This window comes from Sprattus sprattus (genome assembly GCF_963457725.1).
Source record: "Sprattus sprattus genome assembly, chromosome: 14".
Classification (NCBI taxonomy): domain Eukaryota; kingdom Metazoa; phylum Chordata; class Actinopteri; order Clupeiformes; family Clupeidae; genus Sprattus; species Sprattus sprattus.
Window position 1 is genome coordinate 15,328,431 of NC_137912.1, and position 21,714 is coordinate 15,350,144.

Consider the following 21,714-nt stretch of genomic DNA (forward strand, 5'->3'; position numbering starts at 1 on the left):
TCAAAGATGAGTTTCAGATTGAATCCCACTTCATTGTCTCTCTCTCTCTCTCTCTCTCTCTCTCTCTCTCTCTCTCTCTCTCTCTCTCTCTCTCTCTCTCTCTCTGCCCTTCCCTTCTTGACAAGATTAGAAGCTTCCTGTATGCATCAGCAGCAGTTCTTGAATTAAACCTAATAATATGGGCTGTCAATTCCAGTTTTATACACTCGGTCCTGTAAACATTACGCAGTGCAGCTCCTCCTGCTATTTATTTATGAAATGTGACTAAATTATTGATCAGCAGCCGGTGTGCTCAGGAGTGTGGAGCAATCCTATACATTAGATCAATAGCACTCATAAAGCCCACAACTTGTTGCTGGCAGGGAGTCTTATTTCAAACTTCATTCCCAGTGGCAGACACACACACACACACACACACACTCACACACACACACACACGTGTACCCCCTTATGCTCACACTCAGACACAAACACATTATTCAAACACACACACACTCACACACACACACACACACACACACACACACACACAACAGCACAGACACACCATTCAATCTTCCCCCCACACTTACACACTTGCTGGCCCAAAGGCATGCAAGGCTCACTTGAAGCCCTCTCCTGAAAAACACCCTGCCGCCTCCAATAAGCATTAAAATATCGTCCGAGTCGCCCGGGCGGAGAGTGATATTCCATCACTGCCAAACCTGCGAGAGGGCCCCACCTCACACTGAGAATAGCCAGCACACAAAAAAAGACAAAAGAGGAAAGAAAACATCCTATTTTATTTGCATCCATACTCTTTAGCTTGAGCTATTAGAGGTTAGCTTTCAGCTGCAACCCACTACAGACCACAGCAGGTGACGCCACTCGCTCTAAGCCTCTTGATTCAACCAGTGGCATAACTATCATAACCTTTGGATCTCCTCCTTGAAATCCAATGACCCACATCCATGCTGACCTACAACAGTGACAACACCCTGTGACCGGTGTCCCCGCTCATAACGGTGGATGACATAGTGTCTGTCTCTCCAGTAGCTTGTTGTCCTCGTCCTAATTAGCTCAATGGCCCAGTTAGTGTGTGTGTGTGTGTGTGTGTGTGTGTGTGTGTGCGCGTGCGCGTGCGTGTGTGTGTGTGTGGGAGGGGATGCCACACGGGCATGTTGTCCAAACATCTTGGGATTGTCTGCTTCTGGGGCCTCGTAAATAAATTTAGCAGCCTTTAATTGAACAATTCCCCCGTCTGTGACAACACACTCCACTCACCCACAATGCATTAGAGACGGCTCCATCTGCGCTTCGTGGGCATGAGTGTCAGGGACGTATTGATTTGGAAAAGTTGAGGTTGAGGGCTTTTTTGGCAGCACGTTAGAGGTGGTGGGGGTGATTTTTTTACTTGTCTTGAGTTACTGCTTAAAAGATGCATTTGAATGTCACACATCATCTCTGTGTCTTTGCTTTTCCAGGGGCATTTTCTTTTTTTATTTGAATGCATCTGACAGTAATGAGATGTGTTATTGTGGGAGCGTGTGTGTGTGCGTGTGTGTGTGCATGTGTGGAGTGTGTGTGTGTGTGTGTGTGTGTGTGTGTGTGTGTGTGTGTGTGCGTGTGCGTGTACGTGTGCGTGTGCATGTGTGTGTGTGTGTGTGTGTGTTGATTGTAAAAAATCACCTGGGGAGCTCTCTTTATGCCCCCCTTCCCCCTGTTTTTCTCTCTCTCTCTCTCTCTCTATCTCTTTCTCTCTCTCCCCCTCTCCCCCTCTCTCCCTCCCTCTCTCCCTCTCTCTCTCTCTCCCTCCCCCCTCTATCGCTCTCTTTTCAGCTGCTTGTAGTTAGTGTGCTATGTGGCCAAGGACTCTGCATTAATATTTATGGCAGATAAGCGACAACAACAAAATTCTCCAGGCTATTCAAGGCACATCAAGTCCACTCAAACATACAAGTGCTCTCTCTGTCTTTCCTCCTTCTCTTTTTTGTCTTCTCTTTTCCTCCCTCTCTGTGTTCTTCTTTTTCTTCCTCCCACAAAACTCAGGCAAAAGATAACGTATGCTGACAACACACCCTCATAAACACTAACTATCTAATAACGTTATCACAGGATGAAGCAACACACACCCACACACCAACCTGCAGACATGCACACACACGCACACACACACACAGATCGAGTGAGTCAGTGAATAGTTAAAGGTTCTGGGATTGCATCTGCATAAGACTACTTTCCCTGACCTTGAGATCTTGTCCGTTGTCTCTCTTTCTCTCTCTCTTTCTCTCTCTACCTATCCCCTATGAGAGGGCAGGTGTGATTCTAATTATCTGCTGAGAGCTCAGAGTTGGGTTGCTGCCCATTTCTGAAATAACTGTGTTTCTCAATTCTTTGGCGGAGGTCAAAGGTTATTCAGCTCAAAAGCACCAGAAAAATGATGTTTCGCAAAGAATGTGAAGCAAACTAAATAATAAGATATCTTCAGGACCACTCAATCAGTCATTAAAAGACCGTACATCTACTCAGGAACAAACCCACACACTCACCCACACACAAACACACTAACACACTAACACACACACACACACACACACACACACACACACACACACACACACACACACACACACACACACACACACACAATCACATGCGCAGCAGAAGAACAGGAACAGTCGGTCGATAGCAGAGTGGGGCCCCCTGCTGTTTTCACCCTCTGAAACACAACCAATCCAGGAACGTGGGGAAATCAAGGGACTAGCAAGGAATACGCACTCCTTCCTTCGCTCCGTCAATCCTCACCTCCCCACACTGAGGGTAGATTCAGCAATAGCATCCCAACACTAGCTTTCAGTTCATGTATGACCATCACACCAGACCGAGGCAGATCCTCCACTGGGATGAGGCCACCTTCGGGTGTCCGGAGCCTGGGGTGTGTTGACCACTGGAGCGGCCTGTGGTGGCCCACAGGGCTGGATGACTGGGAGGCTCTGAGGCAGTGACAGAAAGCTGTTGTATCCTTGCTTTAAGCAAGCACCTATTTCCACTCTGTCCTCTGACTAACACACAAACACAGAGGGAGAGAGTATGACTCATCCCTGAGAGAGGGGAGAAGAAAGTCAATGACAGAGGACTGTAGTAACAGTGCATGCCAAGGAGCAGCTAGAAAGCCTTGTGCATAGCCTCACCGAGTATTCTGCTTATGCGCACACACACACATACACATACACACACACACACTCACACACACACACACACACACACACACACACACACACACACACACACACACACACCTCAGACACAGCCACAACAATTACCTTGCTTTTTTAACTAGAACTGTACCCTCTTTAAGAAAAAAAGAAAGGATTTCTGAGAAAATAGAGGTGAAGGCCCCCCCCCCCCCCCCCCCAAAGAAAAACCACAAGTGCCATGACAGTGGATGAGGGGTATGTCAGTGTGTGTGGGTGTGTGTGTGTATTTGCATGTATGATGGGGGGTTGACAGTCACATCCATTCACCCTTGCACTGATGTGGGGTGCCCCAGCCTCTTTCACAGGGTTGATTCATCAGACAGCTGAATGAGTGATCTGTCATCTCCCTCCCTGATTAATCCCCACGATTACCTTCCTAATTGAATCTGGCCTCTCTCCTATATCATTTAAGAGCCAAGATAAATACATCTTTTCTAAGAGAAAGAAGCCAATCTGCCTGTTGAGCGAGTGTGCATATTATCAATGTCAGTGCATGAGTGACTGGTGAAAGGGGGTTTCTTTAATGTGCTGGGCCTCTCATGTGCTCATATTCTCTCACTTCCCCGCTCTCATTTGCTCTCTCACACCTTACTCTCTCTCTCTCCCCATGTATGTCTCTCTCTCTCACACACACACGCACAAACACACACACACACACACACACACACACACACACACACACACACACTCAGAGAAAGAGAGAGAGAGAGAGAGAGGACAGGGGGGAGTCTGTACAGTGAAGTAATAGCTAAGACCTTGCCTTTTCTCTGGGGCCCGTCCGGACTGAATAATGACAGGGGTTAGAGTTGCTGTTTCTTACACTGCCAGAGAAATGACCCCGCGCCTGCTTCACCCCATTCTTTTGTTCTTAAGAAGTGCATAACTCAGGCTTTTCCGTCCTCTCCCACAGCCATAGCGCAAAGTCTTGCTTGCCATTGAGGGTGGTAATGGTTGTTCCTGGAGATGAAATAGTCATTAGAGGCCTGTTGGGAAGCGCAGGTCTGTGGAAACGTGCTCCATCCTGCCCGAGTGCAGAGATGAAGCGCACCGTCAGCACCTTCTCTTTATCTCTCTCGCTTTTTAAGTGCCGCAGTAACAGTGTCATTTGCATCTGTGGGGCTGATGGTTTTTTGCCTCATTTTCTGTAAAATGTGTGCTTTTTTATTTCTTTTAATGATCCGTTTTTTCTTGCTCCATATGTTGCCTTCTGGACTGGCTGTGTGTGTCGTAGGTCTTGCATATGGCGGGGAATTTGCGAAGCAACAGCTTAGGCATCTTCATTATTCATATCCAGAGTGTGTAACTCTCAGGTGAAGAGTGGGTGAATTATTAACTGTGTGTACTATGCATGTGTGCCCACAGAAGCTGCTCAAAGTCAAATGCTTTTCATTTCATGTTGGGCCTCTGGGGAAATCCAGATCTTACTTAGGTTCTCATGACGGGGGTGTGTGTGGAGGGGCGGGTTGCATCTGCCATCTCATCAAAAATGTTTAATAAAGACGACCTTTAATTTCAATTAGAGCCATGCGTTTAATGACAATCATTGGGCCGAGGCTAGGCAAGAATCCCCTGGCGCGGTGTGAAGTTTATGAAGCTGTTTTTAATGGGTTATTACTGTGGCCTACTTCACTGCAGGCTGTTGTCTCTTAACCAGAGAGAAGCACGGAGGGAGGGAAGAAGGGAGAAAAGGAAGAGAAGAGAGGGAGGAGGAGAGGGACAGAGGGAGGGAGGGAGAGGACATTGACTTTCCGAGCCCCTTTGGCACGATTCATAGGGAGTGTCAACAGAAAACTGGAGCGAAGACGGGGTGAAAGTTAACACACTTCTGCTCTCGCACGGAGCTTCTCACACCCTCGTGTGTGTAAATGGACTCGGCACATCCCGAAACTGGCAGTGACAAAATTGAAGCATAGCATGAAACCCAAGTCTTGATGAATGTCGCCTCTGCTGGCAGGCATTGAGTGGAAGTGTGTGTGTTTGATGCCTGTCTGCTCTGGTAGTTTGTTTACTACGCTTAACCACCCCACAGCTTTGGCGCTGGATGATCCAGTCTGGACAGAATTAGTTCTGATGTATTTGTGCTGCTTTTGGGAGACGGAATGTAAATCCTGTTAGTAGCGAGAGTGGCCCGGTTCACAGGAGACATAATTGCATTTTCCATCTGTGTCCCCTGAGGGCCTGGCAGCACCTAGCAGGGCCCCAACGGGGCCACAGCATTCACACACACAAACATGTTAACACACAGACGCACACACACACGTCACAGTAAATGCACGCAAGCACACGATAACTCACAGACTTACACAGACACACACAGACACACACACTTACACGTGTCACATTGAACGCACACATACACATCAGAAAATGCATGCTCACAAACAAACCTACACACACATTTAAGCATCACATCATAAACACACTTACACACAAAGAAAGGGCACACATGCATGAATACATAGGCTGAATACATACAAATAAAACCCCACAGGCAATATATACACAGATTGACACATGCACATACACACGAATATCCACACAGGCATATTTGTGCAGGAACATCTCTGAATGAGAGACATGACATGCTTGTGAATCAGCTTGTGAATGAAACCTGTCTGCCTCTACCATCACAGCCAAACTGGTCAGGAACACACACGCCCATTCCCAGCCCATTCCCAGCTCAATCCCAGTCCATTCCCGGCCCATTCCCAGTCTCCGACTACCAGGTAAACATCGCCCTTCAACCAGCTCTGAAAGCTAACTCAATGACAGTACAGTCGGCCTGCTCCGAGCTACAGCCTTTTTGAAGCTTTTTGACTGTCACGGTGCTGTGATGTTAACCACCTTAGAAGCGTCTAAAGTGACACTGAGAACAGCCACTAACTGCCTCTCTGATGCCCAGTAAGGCCGATCAGTCACCCAAGAGGACTGAGGGCTGAAGGCTGCTGTCAGTTACCGCCCCAGCCATTGAATGCCTGAGCTGGGACTCTATGAGAACGACTGAAAGAAATGATAGGCGTTTTAATAACCCACCAATCTTTGGGGATGGGTGTTTCTCCTTCGGTTTTGGCATTTCACAACAACAAAAAAAGAGAGAGAGAGAGAGAGAGAGAGAGCGCGATAGCTGCTAACTAATGGTTCGTGTTGGGGTCGTCCGTCATCCGTTGACATCACTGACAGAGACAATAGATGTGTGTTTTATGTGCTGTGTAATGCAGAGGGAAAACAGTATTGGCCGTGTTTGGCAGGCGTGTGGCGGTGGCCGAGGGTCCAGGGGCCGGGGGAGAGATAAATAATTCAGGGCTGGAGATGGTGATGGATTAAATCATATGAGGAGGTGATGAGGAGAGGGCTACCGGTCAGCTGAGGCCCCATGCTGCTGCTGCGGGGTCCGATAGTGGAAGCGTGAGGCAGGTGTGTGTGTGTGTGTGTGAGTGTGCGTTTGTGTGAGTGTGCGTGTGTGTGTATGAGTGTGTGTCCGTGTGTTTGTGAGTGTGCATTTGTGTGAGTGTGTGCTTTTGTGTGCATAAATATGTGTGCATGTGCGCTTGTAGCTTGTCTGTGCATGTGTGTGAGTGTGCAAGCATGTAGTCGTGTGCAAAAGTGCCTGCCTGCCTGCCTGTGTGTGTGTGTGTGTGTGTGTGTGTGTGTGTGTGAGTGTGTGTGGTGTGTGTGTGTGTGTGTGTGTGTGTGTGTGTGTGTACGTGTGTCTGTGTGGGTGCGCTTATGTTTGTGTGTATAACTGCCTGTGTGTGTGTGTGTGTGTACGTGTGTCTGTGTGGGTGCGCTTGTGTTTCTGTGTATAACTGCCTGTATGTGTGTGTGTGTGTGTGTGTTTGTGTTTGTGTGTGTTTGTGTGTGTGTGTGTGTGTGTGTGTGTGTGTGTGTGTGTGTGTGTGTGTGTGTGTGTGTGTGTTGCTGGCCGTGTCAAAGAGGGAGATACAGAGTGATGGAGAGGAGAGCTGTGATTGGCTGAGGAGCGGCTGATGTTTGTTATGGTCGGCCAATGGTCAGGAGCTGAACGGTGACGCCTGTCCCAGCCTCACAAATTCTAATGCAAACACAGCACTGGGGTGCTGATAAGAGGCTGTGGCATTTTAAATGTCTGAATGAATGATCATACACATACACACACTCACACACACACACACACACACACACACACACACACACACACACACACACACACACACACACACACACACACACACACACACATACACACACAAACACACACATATTCACACACCTTTTCTCCTTACCTTGTCACAAGGGCTTTTCTTCCCCCAGGTCCAGTTTAAATCTTTGATCCGGTGTCAAGCTCCCTCTGACAATAGCGAGGCTATTGATTAAAGCACAAATGAACAAACACATCTCAGGCTGAAATTAAAAGAGGCAGAGAGACAAAAAAAGTGCAAATGAGAGAACACACAGAAAAAGCAATATGACAAACACACCCGCCAGCAGTGCGTCGGTGGCAGTAGCCGACTTAATTTGACCGCCCAAGATTGGAGAGCTTTTTGGCTGCAGGTAAAAAAAAAACACTCCCGCTCTCTCTCTTAATTACGTCAGACCGGTGCAGGAATAGAGATCAGCTAGGCGGATTAGACTTCATAATAAAACTCCATCCCGGTTTAATAAATGATAAATCGGAGGGCATGGTTATTGCCGAGCTCCGAGGACATTAAGCTGAGGATTTGGAATGGGTGAGTTTGTCAGCGGCAGAGCCGACCTGAATGGATCATTATGGCCCGGTGTGCCAGGACCTAACGTTGAACTCGAGCATGTTCGTTTTTATGAGGACAAATTGTAGTGGGTGTCATTTGGACACGGCGTGTTGGCTCAGTGGTGTATGTACGCGCTAATGCATAGCCACAGGCTAACGCACATCCACGCCCTCTTTTTTTGGACAGGTTCACTTAGACCAGACTTTAGTAAAGCACATACGCTCTCTTTCACACACACACACACACACACACACACACACACACACACTCCCTCTCTCTCACACACACACACACACACACACAGGGCCAGACACACATACAGTTCAGCCAAACTGCATTTAGCAGGTGCATTCATCAGCGTGCCCCTGTCGTTCATCAACCTCCTTCATTAGCATGCCTTGTTATCCCCCTCAAACAGGACGAGGGATATACATGAGTAATAATCTAATGGATTTACTGTGGTAATGGGAGTCCTGTTTGCTTCTCTCCTCTCTCCAGTAGAGAGGGAGGGAGCTGCCCCGGAGCCCATCCATCTTGCCCCCCCCAGGCCCCAGCAACAACCCCACCACCCCCCTTTCCTACCCTGGCCGCCTAGCCTCATGTTAATGTACTCCCTCTGATAGTGGACCAGGCCAGGAAAGGGCCAATTTTCATCCAGTGCTGCTGTGAATTAGAGGCGAGCGTCTAAGCTCAACAGCTGCTAGCCACAGACACGCTAAACCTGCTTATGTGACAGAGGGAGGGAGAAAGAGAGAGAGAGAAAAAAAGTGAGAGAGGGAAAAGGGTGTGAGGAGTAAAAGTAAAATGTTTCCTAAATTGTCATGTTCTGCCATATTCAGATGGAGTGTGAATAGCCATAGAAGAACACAGTGCATGTTTTTATGCCATTTGATGCAGCCCAAGCTCTTAGCTCGTGCAAAAGGAAAATTGGTGTCTGTCCATCAGTGTTGTATCTCCACAGCCTGAGTGTTTGTCTGCAGGATTGAACCGCACAGTTTGGTGTTGCTATGCATTATCCATGCACACGCCGAGGAGTCCTTTTGTTGCTGAGGTTATACAAGATACTTCTGTTGTGACAACCAAGCGCCAGCATCACCGTATCCTAGCGCAGGGCCACCTTGATTCAATCCCTTTCTCTCTCTCTCATTCCCTCATTTCTTCTCTCTGTCTACCACACCCCCCCCCCCCCACACACACACACACTCACACACACACATACAAACTCTCTGTCTCTCTTTCAAGGATTGAAAAGGCTTTTATAGCACAGGCATACTGATAACTACACAACCACATGTCACTTGGCTTGCTCTTGAGAATAGCACTGAATGATTTCACAAACTGCATGTTTTATTCACACACACACACACACACACACACACACACACACACACGCACACACACATGTGTGCAGAGCATAAATGGTATGGAGGGAGGAGTGCAGATGCTGTGGACTACGCAGGCTGCTCCAGCTCTATAAATAGTGGCTGTGCTGTCTTGGCCATGTGATTAGACTCATGGCTGGATGAATGGTGCAGGGCTGATCAGGAGCTGAGCAGCCGCCTGGGGAGACGCAGCAGACTGGGGCGCTGCCTCTCAGGGTTGGGGGGGGGGGGGTGTTATAGATTTGAAATGGTTATTCTCTCTCTCCTCCATCCTCCCTTTGCTCTTTTTCTCCTTTTCTCACCTCCCTCCGCCTGTCTCCCTCTCACTCTCTCTTTCTGCATTTGGTTCACGTCTCTGTGTGAGAGGCCTGTCTGTGTATGATAGATCGGGGCTGAGATTGAGTTAGATGTGGTGTGTGTGTATGTGTGTGTTTGTGGCATGTGTGTAGATTGGGTACTGTATCCCGGCACATACACACACACACACACACACACACACACACACACACCCTATTTAGGTGGCCTCTGATTGATTTCCCTGCGTCGTCGCTGTGTAATGGCTTTCCCCTTTGAACCCCTGATTCCATGGCACTTTATTCCATTGATGATAAAGCGATGACACGCCATTGGCCCAGAGCAACCAAGCAGTCAGGGAGGAGAAAAAATAAACAAACAAACACAAACACAACAGCAGTAAACAACCTCATCTCTGAATGATGAAAGGTCATTGTGTCACAGAGGAACCTTTCATTGGGGGAACCACTTCTCCTTATCTCAAAAGAGGAACGACAAAATAAGATTAACATCGGGCACGTTCTGTTCTGATATGGAATACTTATTTATTTATTTAATTCAGGCTTAATTTATTTCACATGTTGTTTCCTATGCTCTTTGTGTGTGCTTTCAAGTTGCTACAAAGCCATTTGGATAGTGAAATGACATTTGTATAGTGTGAATGACTGCTGTAATAGCACGGGCAGATGTTTGTAATTTAACACTTAATCACTGTGAAATAGCCTGACTGAGGCACAGGTATGTCCCTGCTCACATACAAATGAACTCGGGCACATAGACATGCACTACACTGAAATTGAGAGCTTTGACGCACAGAGCCCCTGATATGAATCAGGCCCTGGATCTCTAGCTCTGGTGTAATGGCTTTCTCTCCCTCTCCTTCTTCCTCTCCCTCTCCCTCTCTCTCTCTCTCCCTCCCTCCCTCTCTCCCTCTCTTTCTCTCTCTCTCTCTCTCTCTCTCGCTCTCTCTCTCTCTCTTTTCCGGAGACTTGTAAAGAGAGGCTCAGCCGTCACCCTCCTCCCCCTCCTCCCCTCATCTGGAGGCCCCTGCTCCGTCTCATACCTGCCCACCCATCAAAAAATATCAGCATCTGCGGAATGTCTGTGTCCTGTCAATTTCTATCCAGCCTCGTCCTGTTTTGGGATCGTTCTCATTCTTTAACACCACCTCTCCTGTCCACTACTTCTCTACAGAACATCTCCAGTTCACAGGCCTTCTCCTTTCTTTCTTTCCCTCTCATAAAGTCTGTGCAGATCATAAAGCCATTAAATATCAGGGTTTATCAGATGATACTTAAATGAGTCACTCATCTCTCTCTCTCTCTCTCATGGAACAGACTTCTCTACTTGGCACCAGAAAAGTGGGCATTATTTTTGACACAGAGAGATATTCTGCTCATAGAAATTGCATATCCTTGAGTTGCCCTCCTTAAGGTCAGGCAATTACAACCATTATACAGCACTTCTCCTGTCCTCCTCCGAGTACAAAGTGAACGCTTCTTTAAAGGTGTGTAATAGCTGCTTGAAATAGCAGAGGTGATATAAAACTCACCTCTAGGGCCAGGTGTTACACCCTACGAGTATGAATTAGATAGTAGATATAGTGACACACTACAGTGCTAAACAGCAATGACACCTTAAAACACCCTGTATGTCCTTAGCCTTGATTGCATGTAGGTTATTTTTGCAATGCAGTGGTAAAATGCTATGCTAACGCACATCTGCTAACTGTCTACTCTTATTATGTTCTATAAATACAATTGTATTGTAATTTATTTATATAGCACCAACACAATACAACTGTCCAAGGCACTTTACACATTCTCTGTTAACAGAAAGAAATCTTGGGCAGACTCTCAGGTCATAAGAGAGAGAGAAGGGGGCTTTCTGCTTGAAGCTAGCTGGTGGGGTGAAGAATCCCAATGTGCCTGAGAAAATAGTAATACATTCTCATTAACAACAGATTTAGAGCAGACTCTTGCAAGCTCTAGGAGTAGGAGAGAAGAATCATGTGTGAAAGCTGGACTGTGATTCCCTCATATATCAGTGTTCCTTTCTTGTGACTAAAAGCTAGTCTTCCATCAACCACCAAATTACTGTTAGACTGGGGAGAATCTGAAGTGATGTTTTAGGTGAAACAATACATGTATCATCACAGAAATTCAGCTTGAGTCATTCTAGTGAATGGCAGCCTGGATGTTTTTGAGGAGTAGAAAAGTTGGAAGAAAAATGCCCTCCGTCTTGCCGGAGTAGTAAACGTCGTCTGCTGATATATGGGAACTGTCACCCAAACAAGATTGAACTTTTTAAAATATTGAGACTCAAGCCTCTCACGGGAGGAGCTGGATCAGATGGCTCTTATTTAGTAGGAGGATAGCGGCACCGTTCATCCTCGTCGCCCCATCAAAGCCTCACTCGTCTGACAGCCCAGTGCCCAAACAGAATAGAAACAGAAGAGCCTGGGCATCTTCCCTCTGACGCCCAGCCTGGCACCTCGGGCTCCATAACAACATCGTTCGTCTCCCCTCTCCTCCCTCCCCTCCCCTCCCTTCCTTCTGGCCGCCTTCTCCCCTCCCAATCGGGCCGCCCTCAGACTGATCTGTCGCCGCGGCAAAGTGGGTGATTGACAGCAGTCATCCGCCAGTGAAGGGTCATTAATCAAAAAGTGGCAATGAAAGCGGAGGGCTCGGTGGCGTTTCTATGGAGACCACGAGGCGCAGGAGTCCGGTCCCGGTGGGGATTATTATATCTATATCTCGGCCTGTCCACCCAACACCGGCAACCGGGTCTCCTGCAGGCAGATGGGGCTGTCAGAGAGAGGTGGCTGGGATGCTGATTTCACACAGAGAGGTACAGATGGACACAGCACTGAGTTTAGTGCCGAGTTCAGCCACTGTGATTCTGAAAAGCTTGATAAAGTTTGGCAGTAAAACTGAACTTCAAACTTCTAAAAGAATTGTCAACTTTAGGGCACACCGTGAAGGTTTAACATACCTGTCGCTCTTATCTTGGATCACTCTAAAGTAATGGTTCAGCAACTCCTACCGCAAGCAGTTTGGGATTCTCTTTCCATTTCCATTCACACTCTCAATCTCTACATCCTAGAGCTGGATAAAGTCTAGTCACTTTTCGCCTACAGGGACTGTCCTTCTCTCTGTGTCTCTTTCACTTTTATCTCCCTTCTCATTAGTTCAGTTTATTTGACAGAACAGTAAGCTAACCCGTTCCAGCTATTTGATTGGAGGTTGGAGATTGGAAGTCCTGGGCTGAACTTTTCTCTGATCTGTTGCTCTGGCAGCTGCTCCTTCAGAACACAGCAAGGACTGCCAGACTATTATCTTAGATTGGGCCGGGTTTGCTAACGCTAATGGAACTGGGGTCTTCCAGATTCATTCATTAATTACAAAAAAAATATTCATATGGTCTATGCTGACTTCACTGCCGATTTGACTCCATCTCCCAAAATGCCTTTCACTGATGGCTGTCTTTTCCTCCCTCAGTTGACACGGGTGCCAGTGGAGACGTGTGAGCAGTACTCTAGCTGCAGTGAGTGCCTGGGCTCTGGAGATCCCCATTGTGGCTGGTGTGTCCTGCATAACACGTAAGTACCTTGGAGCTCTAAAACCAAACAGGCAATTGGCCTCGTGCACACACACACACACACACACACACACACACACACACACACACACACACACACATGTTGTTATGCTAGGATGTCGAACATAACTGAAGTTCCTGGATTCTGTCAGAACTAGCGATTCCACCTGTGTGGTGATCTAAAATCTGAAAGTCTGCATGTACGTTTAGATGTTAAGATATTCACATACACTGATGACTACCCAGGCACCCTTTCAAATGTAACTTAGATCATACAGAGTACAAATGGACATCCACACACTGTAGATGGTTCACTTGGAAGGAAATAGAGTTTAGTGAAATATAAACACAGTCATAGATTTAGACAGAGAACAAAAGAGGTGATCGGTTGGGACAGGGAGGCCCACACAGACGGTCCAAGCTGATTTGATCGGTAGAGTGTGCAATGCACCAAGTGCGGAGCGGCCCTTAGTCTGTTTCAGTCAGGCTTCACTCCTACAGCTAACTGTTGGTAAATGACTGAGTCAAATTGATTGACGCAGCTAGCTATGTCTGAGGAGCCTACCCATTCCGATTAAGCATAAGACTTGACATTGAATAAAATCATATTTTCATGTGGAGCAGAATTGTAATTTATTAAATTCGTATTTTTGCATGTGACAAGCTTCGTTGTTTTTATTCTTCTCTCATTTGCAAACCATTTGACCTTTGATTGGGTGGGCCAACTGTCAATCACACACACACACACACACACACACACAGTGTCTCAAATCCCCTCCCTTCCCTGAGATTGGAATTGCAGGTAGCAAAGGGAACAGCACCCCACCTCCCCCCCCTCCACCCCCCGGAGGCCCCTGGTAAATCTCACCACTTACCTGTAAATTGGAAATTGGATTCTCGCCCTCCTCTTTGCACCCCTCGAGGATCAAGGTTCCCATTAGATACCTTCCCTCTCGAGCCTTTTTTTTCTTCTTTCTCTCTCACACAGCTCTCTATCCTGTCCTCTCAACTCCCTGCCTTAGAGCGCCTGCTGTAGGTCCTCCACTTCACCTCTCTCTCTCTCTCTCTCTTCTCTTTTCTCTTTCACTCTTTCTGTCTCAACCTTCTCTTGACCCTACAGTGCCACTGCAGGGCCCGTGAAGGTCAGAGCACTCCAGGCAACATGTCCACCATGACGTGCCAAGGCTCAAGTGCTAAAACCCACTTAAGTGCAGCTGAGAAGAAAGGGAGGAAGAGAGAGTAAGGAAAAAAAGAGAGGAGGAAAAACAGAGAGAGAGAGAGTTAAGTTTGTCTTAGGGATGAATATGGGTCTCGCAGGGCCGGGGAGTGCATTAGTGGAGAGGGCGACATGAGTTGGATGTTCTCACTTCTACCTCTGAAGGTCACTGACCAGAGTGTCCCTCCTAGGCCACCGTAGCTGCCCTGTGAGACGTGTAAGTGGGAAGAGGTAGGAAAGGAGAGGGAAATAGAGAGAGAGAGTGAAGGGAATTAAAGAGTTGCAGAGCACAGCTCTTATACAGCCACAGTGTGTGTCAGACCACCAGGGCAGGGTTTGCTGCATCTGAACTAAAAGTTGCCCGATCTCCAGTGCCCTCTAATGCCACGATGCCCGACCCTGCCCTGCCCTACCCTGCAGACAGCTATCAGTCCACTTACTGCATTTTCCATATCTGTCTTACATACATTATTTAACGTTTCCCACCATCATTGTTCCATATGTATCAGCACTAGCTGCCCCTCATTGAGATGTATTTGTCTCTCTTCCTTTCTTCCTTCCTTTCATCCTTCCTTCCTTCCTTCCTTCCGCTCCGGGGTGTGAGATGTGCTGGTTAATTATGTAAATAGCAGCAGGTGGTTATTGTGCTGGAAGCCTCACTGGCTGGCCCTCCCTCCCCTCTCCCAGTGGCGCGAGCCAGCCAGCCAGGGAGCTAATGACCTGGACGTCCTTAAAGGAAGTGCTCATTTGTGGCTGCAGATTGTGCTGTCAGAGCCAGGCCAGATAAAATCAGCGCTCTCTCTTTCTCTCACTCCCTCCTTCCATCTCTCTCCTTGTTCCCTCCTTCTGCCTCTCTCTCTTTCTCTCATACACTCCCTCCTGCATCTTGGCCCTTGCTGCCAACCTCCTGTCTTACTCTGCTGGAGAATTAGTGTCAAGGGTACAGGAGGAAAGGGATGGAGAGAGAGAGAGAGAGAGAGAGAGAGAGAAAGAAAGGGAGGTAGAGAGGGAGAGCGAGGGAGTGAAATAACAAAACTAGCAGCGATTTCCCACTTAACCTCAGGTGGTGGAGAAGGCTTCTGTGACGCACTGCAGGTTCTGCAGAGGATTATGGGCCAGGAAAACCTTTCTCTGGAAGGCTCAGAGGCAGCTCTGGACTCCACCTCACCTGGATCTTCCAGTGTTCACTCTGGCTGGACAGGCTGCGTTACAATAGTATTGTGACTGGTTGCTTTTGAATGGTTATAGACCACAAAGGTTTAGCTTAAGCTTTGTGTGAATATTCACTTACTCATTCAGTATATTTTATCACCTGAATGAACTGATCACCTACCAACTGGTTCTCTGAATTTCAGTATTTCCTATCATTTGGCACGCTACCTTTGTTCACTGGCTTTGAACAGAAACACCTGTATCAGGCTTCATTTTGCTCTTTTCTCCCCTCTTTCGTCTCATCCTGTCTTTCTTTGTTTTCACTCTCTTGCTCCCTCTACCTGCTAGTATGTTTCTCATTCCCTTTCCCTTTCCCTCTCTAGATCTCATCTCTTTCCCTCTCTCTCTCTCTCTCTCTCTCTCTCTCCCCCTCTTTTCTCATGGCCTCCAGCCCGGCCTGACCGAGTGCAGGCAACCCAATCCCTCTGGCCTGATTGATCGCCCCTGACTTTACCTTTCCCACTGACAAAGTCCTCTGAATGCTGGAGTGAGCCCACGGTAACCCAACGCCGTCCCAGGGAAGGAGCTCCCCTCTCTGGGCCTCGTCTTCTGCCTCTTCCACCCGTGTACCCCCTCCTCTCCTTCATCCTCCTCCTCCTCCATCTCAACCAGCCCACTTGTTTGACTGCTGTAATCCGCCCGTTCACGGCTTAAAGCGGATTAAAAACACAGCGCTGATACCCTCCGCACCCCCTCTTTGCACCTTCTCTCCCCAAGCTCCTGTGGCCCCCCAACTTCTTGTTTGCTCTCGTTGTTGCAGTTGTTGTTATTTTGATTGTGTTTTTTTTTCCCCCTGCAAAAGATGGGCGGAAACGTACTGTGCAACAGATCAATATGGCCGAGTCTGTAGAGGAGGAGATATATGCTGCTGTCACGGCAATCGTTTACTTCAAGCTCCCAGGACCTCGCCGAGAGGTTTCACACATTAAAGGATGCCAATAAAAAAGCAGACGAAAGTGTCTAGTTGGACGTGCTGGGCATTTACAATTTAAGGCCATCTACTTGTGTGTGTGCGTGTTCGTGAGAGGATGGAGATGGAGAGCGAGGGAGAGTGAGTGAGACAGAGTGAGAGGGCCAAGCTTAAAGCGTGGCGGTTTTTGTTATGGTGTCTGGCTTAAGTTAATGCTATGAAATTTCCTGGCACACTTAAAACGCCTGCGTTCTCGCAGCACAAAGACAGGCCATAAACTGCCCAAGACAACGTATCCCAACCCAAGCTCAATGGTGAAATAATGCCACCCGCTGAAATGGCGGCCAAACAGCTCTGAGCACAATCTGGCCCGTATATAAAGCAATCCAACACCAATCCCAGAATCAACTCCCTCTCAAGCGCTCCCATCACGTCGCCACGGGCGCTCCACGCTCACACTGCCCTGCCTGGTTTACATGGAGATTGAGATGTAAGCCTCCGTCGGCCATCTTGTCCATCTGCCTATCGATCAGGCCCTGGAGAGGTGAGAGTGGTGGTTAGGAGAGAGGAGAAGAGAAAGAAGGGAATAGAGAGGAGAGGAGAGGAGAGGAGAAGAAGACTCTCCCAGGCTACGAGTACATCCTCTGAGACCCCACTGCCACGGGGAACAACAGGGAGCCTATTGAGTGCTGCAGTTAATACACTATTGATTTCTCACTGCAGTTTTTGGGGCCTATAGAATGCACATTAAAGCCCCCCCCCCCCCCCTCTCCACTCTTCCCACCCCCTACCTCTCCCCTCCGGTTTCAGCCTCTGGTCAGAATCCTGATAATGCACTAAGTTTCCCAAGGTCACGACCTTGACTGCCTGGGTAGGGGATTGTGGGTAAGTGATAATGGCAGCATTAATGTGGTAATAGTGTGTGTTGCAGTTTTAATGAGCACACAGCTCCAGTGCCTTGACTGCGGGGGCTTCTTTGGGCTAGTGTGTGGAAGGGTCGGGTTGCATCAAACAAAGCGACAGACGACAACAATGAAGGGTTGATGTTGTCTGGGGAGCCCGCAAAGGTCTGCTCTGTTGTGTGTGTGTGTGTGTGTGTGTGTTTGGCATATATGTGTGTGTGTGTGTGTGTGTGTGTGTGTGTGTGTGTGTGTGTGTGTCTGACTAAAGGACTGGCTAGTGTTGTTGCACTCAGTGTGTAAAAAGCTGTGTGATCCCTTTTGAAGGTGACGTGTCTGAGTGAACATCCTGCAGTACGACCAGCTGCTTCTCTATCTGTAGATAACACACGCTCACACAGATACTACCCGTAAGGACACACACAAACACTCTCTCTCTCTCTCTCTCTTTCTCTGATACACACACACACACACACAAAAACACAATCTCTCTCTCTTACTCTTTATCTCTCTCTATCTCTCTCTCTCTCTCTCTCTCAAACACACACACACACACACACACACACACACACACACACACACACACACACACATACACATACACATACACAAACACAATATCTCTCTCTTACTCCTTATCTCTCTCTATCTCTCTCTCTCAAACACACACACACACACACACACACACATACACACACACACACGAACATAAACACAAACACACACACTCACCCTATCTCTTCAGGGACCCGTGTTTCTCACCAACAGCAGCACCCTGCCACCTCACCTACATCGATGGCTTTGATGGACCTTGTGAAATGAAGGGCGTTAAACACAACCCTCTTCTTCACTGAGGTCACACAGGAAATGGCCTGTTTTGACGTTAGACTACAGACTGGTGTGCTCATATTTATCAAGCCCCTTTCGGCCCAATGGACCATCAAAAACTGTGGAAAATTCTTCGAAGAACCAGCCAGATTATGACCCTTCTGATCCAGAGGTCACCCCTGGTCTTGGTAGCAGACTGTAATGTTTATTCATTTGCCTTTGATGTGAGCCAGCGTCTGCAGCTGCTGATGAACCTGGCTGTGACTATGTAGGTTTAATGATGGTGGGTCTGACAGAGAGGCCAGAAGAGGAGATGGTATTAAAACACCTCGGCCATCTTTTCTTGCCGTCTGTCTGTAACTGTGTCTGCCTTTCACTTCTATCCCACCGTGTTTATTTTGTCTTTCTCGATATCTTTCCCTTCCTCACTCACTCTACGTCTCAGTCTTGGTGTCAGACTCTATCTCCCTATCTCATCTCTCTCACTCTCTTTCTTAAGGCCATTTTATAGTCCAGGCGACAAGTGTCTTTATGTAAAAGCGACACAATTTGTGTCTGGTCCCAGACCTTGTCACGTACATCTACATTTTTGAAAGGGCTCAGACATTGAAAGTTTTTGTCGCTAACTCTGATTGGATGAGAAGAGATGGACCATATATTGGCCTTTAATCTCGCTTCATCTGTCTTTCACCACTCTCTTTTTTTTTTTACATCGTCCTCCATGCCCCATAACTTCCTCCCATTCCTTTCCCTCTTTGCCTCTCTGTAATGTAATATACTGTAGTGGCTGGTCCAGGAGCTGTGTGGTGTTGGTATGGGCCCTTAAGACAGAGACTCAGAAACACAGACACTGATTGGTCAAGTCATGCAGCACACGTGAGATAAACTCTTCCCCTGAAAGCCATGTAAACACACAGCAGGCACATCACAGACACACACAGACACACACACACACACACACACACTTCTTCAATTCTTTCTCTTTTTGTTGTCCAACCAAGCAATTATACAGATGTGTGTCGGAAGAGACAGAATGAGAGACAGGTGTGTGTCTTTGTCAGAGAGACAGTAAAACGACGAGAGAAAGAGAGAGAGAGAGAGAGAGAGAGAGAGAGAGAGAGAGACAGAGAGAGATCGGATGGAGGTGGGTTAGCAGGCAGGCAGCAGGTAGATACCATCAGTGCTCCCCAGGGGGGCCTCCAGGCGCAACATTAACGCATCCGCAACGCATTCCGCCGCAGTCTCCCGCTTTGTCTCCTTCAATCCCTCGCTTTTGTTGTAACACCCACCCACCCACCCCCTAGGTCCCTCCCTCCCCCTTGCTTTATTTGTGAGTCAAGTGAGGTCAATACCATTGCCAGTGGAGCATGAATATACTAATCCAGGCAGTGGTAGAACAGGTCGTGGGGATGTGGCGGATACCCTGGGGGCCTCGGGGGGGCCACAGAAAAGAATAAACACAGTTCCACACAATGGACAGAGGGAGGAGAGGGGGGAGCCAGAGGGCTCTGAGTCAGACCGCAGTTGATTAAGACAGGGGAGGAGGCTGTGTGTGTGTGTGTGTGTGTGTGTGTGTGTGTGTGTGTGTGTGTCGTGTGGTTAGGTGAGGCGGTATACTATGACACACTGAATTAACAATGCATTATCTGTGCCCCAGTCTCCAGTCACTTATCTTTGACCTTCAGACTATAGGCACACTATCCACAATGCACACCTCATAGACTTGATGGTGGGGGGGTGGGTCTAGCATTTTGATGCAACAATGTCTCCCACAATGGTCCCACTTCTTACATTATGGACAACCTTGCTGAATCAATGTCATCAAAAATTGAACAGAGAGTGAAGTTTCATTAAGGAGGGCCCGCCATTGATTGGGAAGCCTGGATTCAGAGCATGCGCTCGCATCAAAGGCAGCAGATCCTCGACAGCCTAAGATAATGCTGATGATGCAGGTTCCGTGTGTGTGTGTGTGTGTGTGTGCGTGCGTGTGTGCATGCATGCGTGTGTGCAGGCGTGCATGAAAGAGAGAGAAAGAGAGGAAAAGATCAACCTAACGACATAGAGAGGGGAAGTGGCGGAGCCACAGTGATCTTTTGGTCTCACATCCTCTCCCCATGTTTCATCTGTTTGTGAGACGAGCATGAAAGAAAAGAACACTGCAGCTGCCGCTTTCAAGTCAACTCAAATGAATAAAAATAAACCACCAACTGTCAATGAAGCCAGTTTAAATGCAAACACTGATATGGATATTTTGAGCACAAAACACATGCCAATACATTGCTATTACCAGTGTTATTACAGCTAATGGCTCTTGAAGTGATGACAGCCAGACTTCAAACAAGTTCAGGTAGTCGTCCGTAGACTAATCACTGGCCTGAGGGTTTGTTGTTCCCAGTCAACCTTGAAATAACCTCTCTGCTTGAGACCAGGCAAGGGCCTGAGCTCCTGCCTGTGGGCTCTTATTTACTTTATAGATCTCCAAGAGGAGCAGTTAGCTTGGAAAGAGGGAGAGGAGGAAGGCTAAAAATCGATAGTGCAGAGAGAACGAGGGGGGGTGGGGGGTGGTGGGGATAGATTAGATGAGCTAAGGGGTTTTGGGCTGCTAACTTTGCCTGCTCACATTCAAAATCACCCCATTAGCCTGCTTACGGTGTTCAGTGTTTAATTCTTGGCAGGAGGAAACAACAGGAAACTCAATTTCAATTTCAAAACTGAGTCCATCTCTCTCACTTTCTCTCTCTCTCTCTGTCTCTTGCCTGGTACCCACCTCATAAACAAGTGTGCAATTTAGCTGTATAAGCAGTAGCTGTGAAAGAACCTGGGCATGTATCAATTTACTTTTATCTGTGTGTGTGTATGTGTGTGTTTGTGCAAGTGCATGGGTGTGTGTGTGTGTGTGTGTGTGTGTGTGTGTGTGTTTATAATAGGTAATGCTCTCCCCCTTTCTCTCCCTCTATCTCTCACTGTGTGAGTGTGTGTTTAATATGTGATGTGATAGTGTGTGTTTGTGCGTGTGAGCGTGGGTGCGTTTGTGTGTGTGTGCATGAGTGTGTGTGTGTGTGTGTGTGTGTGTGTGTGTGTGTGTGTTTGTGTGTGTGTGTGTGTGTGTGTGTGTGTGTAGTGTGTGAGTGTGCGTGCGTATGGGTGTTTGTGCCTGCGTGTGGGTGTGTTCGTTCTAGAAACTTAATTCTCTCTATCAGAGCAAAAATAAAGATCAAACTGAAAGTTAGGTTAGGCCTCACGTATGCATGTATGTTTGTGTTTTCGTGGGTGTGTGGCTGGGGGTGTGTTCGTTCTGGAAACTTCACTCTCTCTATCAGATCAAATCTAAAGATCAAACTGAACTGAAATGGATGAGACTATCTGCATTTCCTTTTCCTGTCATCTCAATCAGATCACCTCTGGTGTGT

The 21,714-nt window shown here is 47.7% G+C and overlaps 1 protein-coding gene across 1 annotated transcript in view; it reads left to right on the top strand.

The window, feature by feature from the left end:
* Nucleotides 1-21,714, top strand: part of plxna4 (plexin A4) — a gene marked incomplete at its 5' end in the record, with an annotated part of 214,935 nt that overhangs the window by 114,289 nt on the left and 78,932 nt on the right. Inside the window, one exon of the mRNA XM_080850971.1 lies at nucleotides 13,140-13,240. Within this exon, the coding sequence (XP_080707097.1) occupies nucleotides 13,140-13,240 (101 nt within the window). The remainder of the gene's footprint in view (nucleotides 1-13,139; nucleotides 13,241-21,714) is intronic.